The sequence below is a fragment of the Brachyistius frenatus genome, unplaced genomic scaffold (assembly GCF_029030835.1).
Source record: "Brachyistius frenatus isolate BFR_SWC_R1_liver_20210118 unplaced genomic scaffold, ASM2903083v1 Contig_7, whole genome shotgun sequence".
Lineage (NCBI taxonomy): Eukaryota > Metazoa > Chordata > Actinopteri > Embiotocidae > Brachyistius > Brachyistius frenatus.
The window spans coordinates 3464114-3475369 of NW_027210606.1; the positions used below are offsets into that span (position 1 = coordinate 3464114).

At 41.7% G+C, this 11256-nt stretch overlaps 2 protein-coding genes across 3 annotated transcripts; both read right to left on the reverse strand.

Annotated features, from left to right (window-relative positions):
* Window positions 1-2030: 2030 nt before the first annotated feature.
* thumpd1 (THUMP domain containing 1) lies at window positions 2031-5737 on the reverse strand. 2 transcript variants are annotated; one of them, XM_069689633.1, is made up of 5 exons: window positions 5223-5737; window positions 4267-4444; window positions 4086-4171; window positions 3782-3944; window positions 2031-2817 (listed from the first exon to the last, which is right to left on the reverse strand). In XM_069689633.1, the coding sequence occupies exons 1-5, from the start codon at window positions 5436-5438 to the stop codon at window positions 2486-2488; spliced, it is 975 nt and encodes a 324-aa protein (XP_069545734.1). In that variant the 5' UTR covers window positions 5439-5737; the 3' UTR covers window positions 2031-2485. The 2 variants fall into 2 exon arrangements, with proteins under 2 accessions (XP_069545734.1, XP_069545733.1); XM_069689632.1 differs by having other exon boundaries at window positions 4267-4447.
* A 935-nt stretch (window positions 5738-6672) lies between these two features.
* On the reverse strand, window positions 6673-11062 carry eri2 (ERI1 exoribonuclease family member 2). Its single transcript, XM_069689635.1, has 9 exons — window positions 11040-11062; window positions 10784-10848; window positions 10634-10714; window positions 10400-10527; window positions 10130-10292; window positions 9747-9847; window positions 9343-9424; window positions 8716-8804; window positions 6673-8282 (listed from the first exon to the last, which is right to left on the reverse strand). The coding sequence occupies exons 1-9, from the start codon at window positions 11060-11062 to the stop codon at window positions 6780-6782; spliced, it is 2235 nt and encodes a 744-aa protein (XP_069545736.1). The 3' UTR covers window positions 6673-6779.
* Between the last annotated feature and the right edge of the window lie 194 nt (window positions 11063-11256).

The following is an 11256-nucleotide window of genomic DNA, read 5'->3' on the forward strand; positions in this document are numbered from 1 at the left end:
TAGACATAAGAATTTCATCTGACAGCAGACATATCATTATGAGGGATCACTATACGTCAGCCATTATATAGGCTAGTTCCACAACCTAATTGGCATTGTACTAATAACACACTGGCAGGCAATAAACAATCCCTCCCTCTTGCAACAGCGCTGCAAGCTCGTCAGCAGGTCTCACTGACTGGGGGCACCTGAGAGCCAGTGGCAATGCAATTTGTGAGTTTTAGCTGAATACGGCGGAGATAACAACTATCAGGTCACAGCAACAGTTCAGCCCAAGTGTAATGAGCAGAAAAAGAATTCACAAATCAGTAAATACATGTGTGTGTGTACGTGACAGAGCTGGAGAACACGAAGTCGAGGTTCTTATTTGGATTAATTACCATCACTGCAATGTATCCCAGACTTTAGTTATACTGCACTACTTTTCTATAAGAGACATATTTTCATTTTCTCCTAATTTTAAAACATTTAACGTCTCCACCCACAAACCTAAACACAAAGCCTCCTGATAATATCTTCGGGAGAAAAACCATAAAAACTCTTCGTGCCCTCTGGAGGAAGGATCGGTACGGAGGACAGACCCAGGATGATTCTACAGAATTATAAAGCAGATATTCTGGCATAAACCTCTAAACTGAACTCGTGCAAAAATGAGGCAAGAACCACGGAGGCAAGACCTTCTGCAAACACTGAAAAACCAGCCAAACAAACCCCAAAACACAAATGCAAACACAAACCCAAAACAGAAAGCAGTTCTCATTTTTGGCCTTTTCTAGTCAAGGCAGGGCTCTTAATAAGGCGATGCCATGTTTTGGTTCGATTCATCACTTTTTTTTTGGTTCAGACAGAAAAATCTCAACAAATTTTTTAATGGATTGCCACAAAATTGAGTAAACACATCCATGTCCGATGTAGATTAAATGTAATCCCTTGATGTTTCATCTCACATCATCATCATCAAGTTAGTTTGTCCAAAACTAATGACGTTTGTGCTTTTGCTATTTACCAAACGCTAGCACGCTCGCCAAGCCAAACTAAGATGGTGAACATGAGCACCAACATTATCGCCACGCGTGCGGTAGCATGTCGGCATCATTTTAAAAACAAAGACTCTCTGTACTTTTACTACAGTTTTTCTTTTGTTCTGGAAAGAGACGGTACGCGAGATTTCTGTTAAAACTCGCATACAAAAACTAAAACCCTAAAAAGAAAAAACTAACCATACTGCAACACATTTTACTGCAGCATGTTATCATCGTTTGGCGCCTTAGGTTCAAGCCCCAAAAACCACGTGGTTATGTAACGGAAGTTATTTAACATACTTTGTGTAAATAATGTACATACTTAAACCAAACCCACAATGGCGTTCGCTTTCCCCGACACGTTTCTTCTCTTCAAACCAACCCGACCTTAAGTGGAGTTTTTCCACTCTTCGTGCTTCGTCTCTTGACCTCCTTCAAAGCTGCTAATGCGTCTCGACACATTTCAGGGAGGCCAAGCAGGAAGTGGACTGATGAGTGTATGACACACTTTGGTGTTATACCGGGTTGGAATGACACACAGCTTTCTAACACACTATCTATTATACTATCTATTATCTATTATATTTCAAACCAATATTAAAGCCTGTTCTGTCCACAATTAACAAACAGCTGCAGGACGCTTAGAAAATGATCTAAACAGTAAGTGATTAAAAAGGACAAAGGCGAGATCTTCCCAATATTTGGTGATAACTTAGTAAACCATTAGTCATGTCTTCATGTCTACAGTACACGTGATGTTGACGTCGCTGCAAAGTTAAACATTAACTCCATCTTGTGGAGTAAAAACAGAATGGCAAAAAAAAACAAAACACGTTTTGTGATGTGAAATCCACAAATATGTGGTTGTTTATGTACTCTATATCGATTTTCATCCTTTTTAACCTTATCCTGTTTTACTCTCTTACCTTTTGTGCAAATCACTAAAACACACACGCACCCCAAACAAAGAAAATCAAAACACACACTAAGTAAAGAACACGAGGAAAATCAGTCAAACACACAGGTAAATTTAATCCAGGGACCAGTTTAGGAAATAACAGTTACAAAATGTGTACACCTGTTCACCTGAGCAAAACTCACTTTGTTTTGAGTAAAAATGTCAAACATAAAACAACATGGAAACTCAAAATCAACATCAGCATTAAAAAACTGTCAGCTGTTGGCAAATGTAGGCTGTAGGATACTAAAATCTAGAGTTAATTCAAAGTCACTGCTATCTGAAATGGACAGCTAAATGAAGCTGGTATCAATGCCTGTCAGATATGTTTATGAACATATAAAAAAACACATTAAATTATATTAGGATCCTGTTTGACTTACGCCAAACTCCTTATTCTGATCAATTATTTGATCAGTCCATTTAAAACAAAAGCACTACAAGATAAAGCAATTAAAAAAGACGTCTCACAGACTGACAACATAGTTTCGGTAAACATGAGCTTTCAGTCACCCCCACTTTCATCCTTATCAACCTCCTTCTTGTCCTGTGGCACGATTTTGTCCTCGTCTTCTTCACCTTTCTTCTCGTCTTTGTCCGCCTCTCCTGTGTTGTGTTTCTCCTTCTGCTCAGCCGTGTTTGTCTCTGTCTTTGCTGCCGTCACATCAGGTTTGGGTGCGTCTTCTTTCACTACTTCCTGAACATTGTACTTTCTGTACAGCGTATAGTCTTTTACCACACTGATGCAGCACACGGCCTTTATGACCTCCACAATGATAGTCAGTTCCGGGTTCGTCAAATCCACTTTGTTTTTAGGGTTCAGCTTCCCCACCAGACCTGCAGAGGTCAAAATCAAAAGGGACAAATTAGTTTTCTTCAGCAGAGCCGCGAAACATAAATACAAAGGTTAATCACAAAGTTCAGAGACTGCTCCTGTCGCACGTGAATGGAGCGCAGCAATGTGATGTGCACGGAGGAGGGGGATAGTCTAACCTTCATGAGTAAGTATTGCCAGTTACATCGGTTGATCAAAATCAACACCTGAGCTACGCACGTTCTTGTGAGCAGTGGTCCGTGCGCATTTGTGATTTCACCATGGATCTGAAACTTGAGCAGAAAGCATTAATCAACTTCAGGGTTACATTTTTGGGGAACAGAAAAAAGTTGCAGGGAGCCAAATCTTGTGAATTAGAGGTGATGGCGGTGAAACTGGTGATGTTGTGGCGAAGGAACTTTTGAGTTTTTAACGCGCGGTGAGTGACCTCATTGTCACGCCGCAGTTCAGGTTGTTTCCTCTGAATGTTTTTCCCTCGCACGCCTCAGAACATCCCTGTAGAACTCGGTGTTGACCAGAAATGAACTAAGCACAACCCTACGAAAAACAAAGAAAACCCACCTGACCCGTCCTTCATCGCTCAAGCACATTGACCTTTTGCCCCTCATGAGAGATGAACGCCACACCGAACACCTCTGCAGGCTCATTTTCTTCTATATCTTAGGTTTTATGAAGCATTTCAAGGGCCTCCGTTTGCGATTTCCTGAGTTTGACGCAAAATTTGATGTGCACTCTCTGCTAAGGTCCACGGAGAAATCCCGAATGCGCACGTATCGCTGCTCACAAAAACGTGCGTAACTTCGGTGCTGATGTTGAGCAAAGCAACGTCTCTCGGGACACTTACTCATTAAGGTTATACCTTCCTCGGTCTCCGTGCATTTCAAGGCGAGGTGTTCCAATCGCGTGCAACAGGAGCAGTCTCTGAACTTTTTGATTGCCCCTTGAATAACACTTATCCAAACCTACCTGCAATAGATTTAATGATTTCCTCTCTCTTGTTATGGCTGCTGTTGCGGGCCTTGAAAGCGATCTGGTAGGTAGCACAGTTCGGGGTTTTGAACCAAGGCTCCAGGAACGTGGTCAGGTATTTCAACATGTCCTCCTGGAAGGCCTTGCATGTCCCAGTTACCTGGAGGAGACGAAAACAAGGATCAGACACTGCAGATGACAGCATGAAAACTTAAATGATGTTAGTCTTTATGATTCTATTATCTATTTTTAATCCACAAATAAACACAGGAGGCATATTAATGATCAATGAGCTTCTCACTGGCAACATTCGAAGGATCACACGTGACTTTTTCTTTTTGGTGGTATGGAGATCAGACAGGATGTGATGAACCAGTTTGTCAGATTCTAGGACAGAAAAAAAAAAAAAAACCTGTAACCACAGTAACACTGAAAGCCATAAATAGATCACATAATCTGCTCTTTCATTCAAAGACTCTTACCCAGATTTTGAGTTCTGATAAAGATGACGTTGTTCGCGCCGCTGTCGAGAGCCTGGAAGCGCCTCTCCTGTTTAGCTCCAGAAGCTTGCAGCTGTGCCACTTCCTTCTTCAGCGCCACATCCACATCTTCTTCTTCAGCCTCCTCTTCTTCACTGCTGCTTCCTGTATTATCTTGCAGCTGCTATCGAGAGTGGCACATTGTTAATAGGAAATTAACTTAATGTGGCGATTTTTGGCTGAATTGATTGGACCAGCCCTACAAACCTGAATGTCTCGCTGACTGAGTGATGAAGCCACACAAAGGTTACACAATTGACTGGGATTTCAAATTAAAAGCCATCGTTTTACATTAAAAGCCCTCGAGAATTTTATACACGGTCTAGACATATTCTAGATTTTGACCGAGTGTTTGCTTATGAAAAGCTTTAAAGAAAGTTCTACAAATGACACGCATGAGTGCAAAGTGAAATCTTAAATTTGCTTTTACACAAAAAACTCGCTGTTAAATGCTATATATATATATATATATATATATATATATATATATATATATATATATATATATATATATATATATATATATATATATATATATATATATATAAAAACAGAGAAAAGAAGCAATTCTTCACATTTCAGAAACTGAAATGAGCAAATATGTTGGCGTTTTTGCTTTAAATATTCCTTTTTAATGTTTCAGGTAAAACCAATTAAATTTTTTTTTTTTTTAATTCAAGGTATCGAGTGTGTTGGTATTTAATTGTCGACATATACAAACGTGTGAAATCTTCAAATATGAAATGATGCAAATGACTTGCTAACGTTAACAGAGCCAGTGGAGCTTCTCTGTTCAATCTGCACAGAAAGTTGAGCTCGGCCTGGTCCGCAGCTGGCGGGCGAACCGGCCGGTCTGCCCCGGCCTCTGATCCGCCAGCGGTAAACACTCGCCGGCTTACCTTCTCAGGCCCGAACAGCTCGTCAGCGTACTCGTTGAGCAGATTGAAGGCCTCCGCCGTGCACTTCCTCTCGTTCATGTTGCATGTGATGAGGATCCCCTGCATGCCCACCTCCAGCTCCCGGGAGCCCTTCCACCGCTTGTTGTTGTTGTTGTTGTTGCCGGCCACATAGCGCTTCTTGCTCCGTTTCCTGGACTCGTTCAGCGCGGCTGACATGTTACCGAAAGGTTGTTTTTTTTTCGAGCAGATATGCAACCGGAACCGTGAGTTTTAAGCCCACCCCAGCAGCCGCCTTTACCTTCCTGGTTTCGGTTCACCCCTCTCGGCTGTATTCGCTGTTGGCTCTGCAGACGCGGCTCAACGTGGTCAACCGAGGTTTGAGAGCTGCGGAGGCGACGAGGCAGAAAGCTCTGAAAGTTCCCAGAATGCTGCAGCCCGCCTCTCCGACATGTGTGCGAGTTGAAACGGACTGCAAAGTGAAGGAAGGACGTCTCAGCCACAATAAGCACGTTTGTTGGTTGTGCTGTACGGAGAGGGAGGAGGGACAAATCTCCTCGGCCGCGTGGAAAAGCAATGCTCGGTCCGAGGAGCAAAACAAAGTCAAAACATGAAGTAAGAGACCAATACTGCCTTTATTGTTATGAAATATGTATATTTTTGCTCACCAAAACACATTAAAATATTTTAAATATTTACTGTACAACACAATTTCTTCTTTGAATGACCGGTGAGGCTACTAACTATTTTTTTTTTAATCGATTCAGTGATACTTAATTTTATTAAACTAAAAAGACAAATTCATATCTTAAAATGAGTGAAGGCCAAACAATACAAATACCATACGATGATATGAAATAAAGCAACCAAATTTCTTTTGGCAGTAATTCAATTTGCTTATTAACAATTACCAAAAGTGGAACGGATCATTTCAGTATTTACAATATCACTTAAATAAAGGTTTTGATTTGCTGGTTGTTCTTCATGAAAGCAGAATTCTACAATAGAAGCTGACCGATGTATCTGACGGCCGATTTCAACATCCAGTATTGGCCCAAATCAGATATATTGTTCTATATATATTGATATACCAATGTATACATTGGCCGATACGACAGCTTTTTTTGTTCTTTTTACAAAACATAATGCTGAATAAGACTCTTGGCGTAAAATACATTTTTTTTTTTTGTCAAACACCAAATAAAACCCCACACTGCTACCACAGCACCGACGTCCTCCAGAGACGGGGGAAGACCTTGGTATGTGCAAAGAATCTCCTCAGAAATATTGATATCCGAATCCTTATATTCCTTAATATCGGTATCGGCCCCAAAATTCAGTATCGGTCAGGCTCAACTCTGAACTAGGCAGCAGTGTGATACAAAAAATGTCTTTCCTCGTCTCCGAGCTTTTTATCCTTTTAAATTAAATGTGACGAAAGAGAGGACACGGGTTAAGCAAAATACAACGATTCAGAAAATAATCTTTTGAAAATTGATTTTCCTTTGCACTAAAATTGACGGTGTCAATATTACCAAGTGCAGCTGTTTCTCCAGCACATTAGTAGCTTTTCCTCAGTGATGGGTGGACGAAGGTGGAGAGGAGAGTTGACCTGACAGAGGAACCCACAGCAGCAGCAGCCACTGAACTACTCATCATCAGAGCCGACTCCCACTTAAAAAACTCACAACCTTTTTTCATCCCACCTGTGCCGCCTGAGCGACGGACCGGACAGCAGTAAAACCCTCGCCCGTGGTTTGGACCACCGTTTGACACAACCTGACGCTTCGCACGACGACCGCATGCACACAGAGGGGAAGTGACCTTCTGGACTCCTTTCACTGTCACAGAAACGGAGGGACGAGCGCTACGGGAGGACAGAGTGTTGGTGGACAAAGAGGAGAGGACGTTGTTGGGGGTGTACAGAGAGCCCCGTGAGGAAGGACGTGAGCGAACTTGGGCTTGTTTTGCTGGCTCAGTGTAGATAGTAAAGGGCGACTTCAGAGCCTCTTTGTGTTTCCCGTGTTGTGTGATGGCTGGTTTGGGCCTGGCGAAGGTCGTATTGGGCGTGGAGGTCTTTTCAGGAACAAAGAGTTTAGGCCTGGATGGGAAGGGCGTGCTGGCTTTAAATTTTTGAAGGGGCCCGTCACATGTTTCTTGAAGTAGTCGAGAGGTTTTAAGTCCTGTTTTGTCACGAGTTGGTTTTCCCCTGGTCACAGTTGTAGGAACAACAAAGTAAGTCTCTGACTCTGAGGTCACTGAATGCGGCATCATTTCATTTATGTGATCAGAGACATGGGATTTTGATGTCTTTGTAGATTTACAGGTCATGAATGTGTTCATTTTTGTCATTTTAGAGTTTTTTCCATCAACTGTCTCTCTTATATTGTCCTTTAAAGTGTACCGACCTCCTGGTGAGTAGTGGGAATTATCTGCCTCTTCCCACCCATAACATCCACCGTCAAAATCTGATACGTACTCTGCATCACATTCTCCGTCTGTTGCACGACCAACTTCATCCTCCTCCAACACGACATCATCATAAGAACCACAGCTCTCCTCCGTTTCCACTGAAAGAGCTGCACTTTCCTCTTCCTCCACGGGTCCTGGTGGTGCTCCTGGTTTCGAGGCGTAGCGCTGTTGAGCTCTGTTGGAAAAGCAGCTGACGGTAATAGGACACAGAACCAGGCTGCTGTTGCTGTTATTGTGTGGTGAAGCACAGTTTATCATAACGGAGGAGGAGAGGCTACCGGCAGCCTCTGCTGTAACCGATCTGCCGTGTCCCCACCGTGGTGCCGTTGTGCCATTGAGCAGGGTCTTTGGTGAGATCAGGCTTTGACACACTGGAACAGATTCTTGAACAGCTGTTGAGTTTTTCTTTGCGTCTAAATTCGGAGTAATGTCCTCTAAACTTGATCGTTTGTCAGAAGCTTTGAGAGGAACTTTGGATGATGAGGGTTTGCTCGTGGTGAGTGGATTTTCCTTTTTACTGGTGGTAGGTTTTTCTGTCTTGTCGGCAGGACAAATACTGTTTCCAAACATGGGTTTGACCGTTACTGGGGTCTGTGAGAAGAGGATTAGATTAGAAATATAATCAATAACTCAAAAATAAAACCCCATATTTGCTTTGTTCTTAAAACTGAAATGCTATATGATTTTGTCAGCAGTTCTTGTTGGTACATACTAAAGTCCCTTTGAGCTACATTATTAATTATCTTGCTGTCTTCTCTCAAAGCACCAACAAAACTTTATTTCAAATATTATGCCAGATTAAGAACACAAAAAAACAGATTAAAAGCAGTTAGTTTATATTTAGATTATTTGAGATTTAAAATGCATCATCACAAGTTAAAAAAAAAAAACCCAAAACATATCAAATCTTTCATCTGTGAAATTAGCGATATATTCGTCATGCAAGTTTCTTTGGGAAGGTGATGATGGAGGCTGAGTTTCAGGTGTCGGGGTTCATTAAGGACGTTCTCAGGTGGCCACTCACCCTCTCCAGGCTCCTCGTGACCCTCATTACACACCTATCCCTCATCATTCTTGCTGCCAGATGAGCTGTATTTCGGGCATCATCCAAACCTGAAGAGAGAGAGGAGACAAGAAGCCCAGGAGAATGAAAAAAAAGAAAGAGAAGAGGTTAAGGCTGTTTTATATGTAGAATTATCTAGACCAGTGGTTCTCAACTGGTTGGGCCCATTTCGAGCAGGTCGCAGATGTTTGTGGAAAAAAGGGGAAAAAGTGAATATTTTATTTTAAAGTAACCTTTAAGTGCTTTTATTTTTAGGAACGTAAATTAACCCAAGACGTAGTGTGCGTCTAGTAGCCGTTTTCTATCAATGTTATCGTGACAGAAACAACCAAAACAAATGCACTTTGCTCCTCTCGAGAACTGGAAATCATTAGTTAAGTCTGCCTTTTTATTTCATTCAGTTCTTAGCTCTATTTGCATTTCTGTCACCCGGTGATGAACAGTGCATGACGGCCTGTATATTACTACAGTATTTTTTGAGAGATAGATTTGAGTGACTAAAGAATTTCAGTCGTGAATTGATGGCGAAGGAAAAATGTGGGTCATGAACCACTGATCGAGAACAAATAATGTTCACTGTATTTGTACCAGAATGTTCTCTCCCAGAAAACTGTATTCCTAGATCTTGAAGAGCCCCGTTCAGGCCTCTGGGCTTCCTGTCGTAAAACAGCTGGAAATACAAAGAAAGGAGTTAGAGCGATAACACATGAGTGGAGATTAGATTAGGCCAAATCAGATCCATTAGTCAATTTAAAACAAGATGGATACTAATTTAATTCATTTATAATGTATAAATAACCGTGCTAAAAGGAAATATCTGCTCCTTTCCCCTGTTTCATGCTGATGTAAATTAAATGCATTTGTGTGTTTTGGAGTCACATGTATTACTATTATCTCTTAACTTAAAATGACATTATTTTAAATACATTATGGAATGAAGAAAATTACACAAGGAAGCATTAAAAAAACACAATAAGCGAGCGGGTACTTACCCTGTATGTGCTTCTCAGGTCTATCCAGTTGTTGAGAACATCTGGTTTATGAAGCTGTTTGCGTTTACACTCGTACTGCAGACACACTCCAAGATCCCAGTCTGGTACGCAACGCAAATGGAGGCTCATTCAATTAAGTGTGTTTTAGCAGATTCTCTTTTTTTCCATTTAATATCTCAATACTTTCAATGATCGCCACAAATTTAAAAAAAATAATAATAAAAAAACACCATTCTACTTGATGCTTTGTATAATCTTGCCACTAATGCAAGGAAGAATAATCTTAACCACGTCAGATTGTTACGAGGATCACGTTGCTCACCTGTCACAATTTACAGCAACACCAAGCTTAAAGACATGTAGACACATACAAAAAGTTTTACCTGACCACGTGAGGAAAGTACACATTTTCTGAGACTGCAGAGATGCAGAACATTTCTGTTCTTTGCCGGGGAAGACCACTCCCACCTCCAGCTGAAGGTTCTGCAGCCAGCGGCTGAACCGAGACAGACAGATCTGAAGGGGGATCCCTGACTCAACCTGCATCTGTGAGATGGACAAGTCACCCCGTCAGTTGCGATGCGAGAACATATAAAGTGCTTGACGTCGGTCAGCGTCCTTGTGCTTGCGTAGTTTTGCCGATGTGCAGACACCTGTGTGATCCCAGTCAGCTCAGTGCAGAACTCAGACAGGATGGGGTGCTCCTGGGGTTGAACATAACTATGAAACTCAGACTCGACCTGCCCCGTGGACGTGTTCAACAGAACGGCTGGAAACTCAACTGCACAAAGGAAGACAAAAAAAAAAAAGACAGACAGCTGTTTAAAGGAAATACAGGTGGGAAACATGAAACAGGAAATATGAATTTAAAAAGCTGTGCTACTTACTAATTTCCTGGGCGTCGTTGTTTTTTTCTCTCCAGCATGTGGACTCAAAGTCAATCACAATCAAGTATGAAAATATTTGATCTGTAAGAAAATCCCCACCAATAAGCCAGAGTGACCACATCTAAACATGAAAGCTCCACACACACTTACCTGACACCAGAGGTTTCTTTGACCCGGAGGAGGACCGACTCCGCTCCCTCAGTAATCCTAACTCCCTGTCGAGGCACCAGGAGATGAGGAGAAGTGTTTATGTGTGTTGGTGACCTTTACGAACCAAAACGTGCATTACAATGTTCAAACAAGGAACTCAAATATCAACGTATCACCGCTTTTGCAATATGTTTCCTTGTCTACCCAGTTTGTTGTTTTGTTCGCTGTTTCTCCAGCTAACAGGCTTTATACTTACTTCGCCAGTTTCTTTGTAGACATAGCTATCGCTTAATTTGGAACCGGTGAAATTTTTTTTTGTTCATCATTTCATCATTTTCAATTGAAAACGCTGCAAAGTCGCGCTGTTTTATTCAAACGCACATCTATCATTCTGAGCTCGATTGTTTCTGTCTGCTAAGTCAGCAAACATCGACAGCAGGCACAATTAGTCGATTGCGGAAAGAAGTCGGAGT

Bases quoted from the DNA above. Each gene is read 5' to 3' on its own strand.
- thumpd1 (XM_069689632.1), bottom strand. From the start codon at position 5,438: ATGTCAGCCGCGCTGAACGAGTCCAGGAAACGGAGCAAGAAGCGCTAT. The intron at 4,172-4,266 runs GTAAGAGTCTTT...TTTCTGTCCTAG, and splicing joins TATCAGAACTCAAAATCTGG to AATCTGACAAACTGGTTCAT. The intron at 3,945-4,085 runs GTGAGAAGCTCA...CGTCTCCTCCAG, and splicing joins TGATCCTTCGAATGTTGCCA to GTAACTGGGACATGCAAGGC.
- eri2 (XM_069689635.1), bottom strand. From the start codon at position 11,062: ATGTCTACAAAGAAACTGGCGAA. The intron at 10,528-10,633 runs GTAAGTAGCACA...TCCTTTGTGCAG, and splicing joins CAACGACGCCCAGGAAATTA to TTGAGTTTCCAGCCGTTCTG. The intron at 8,283-8,715 runs GTGAGTGGCCAC...CTCTTCTCACAG, and splicing joins TCACGAGGAGCCTGGAGAGG to ACCCCAGTAACGGTCAAACC.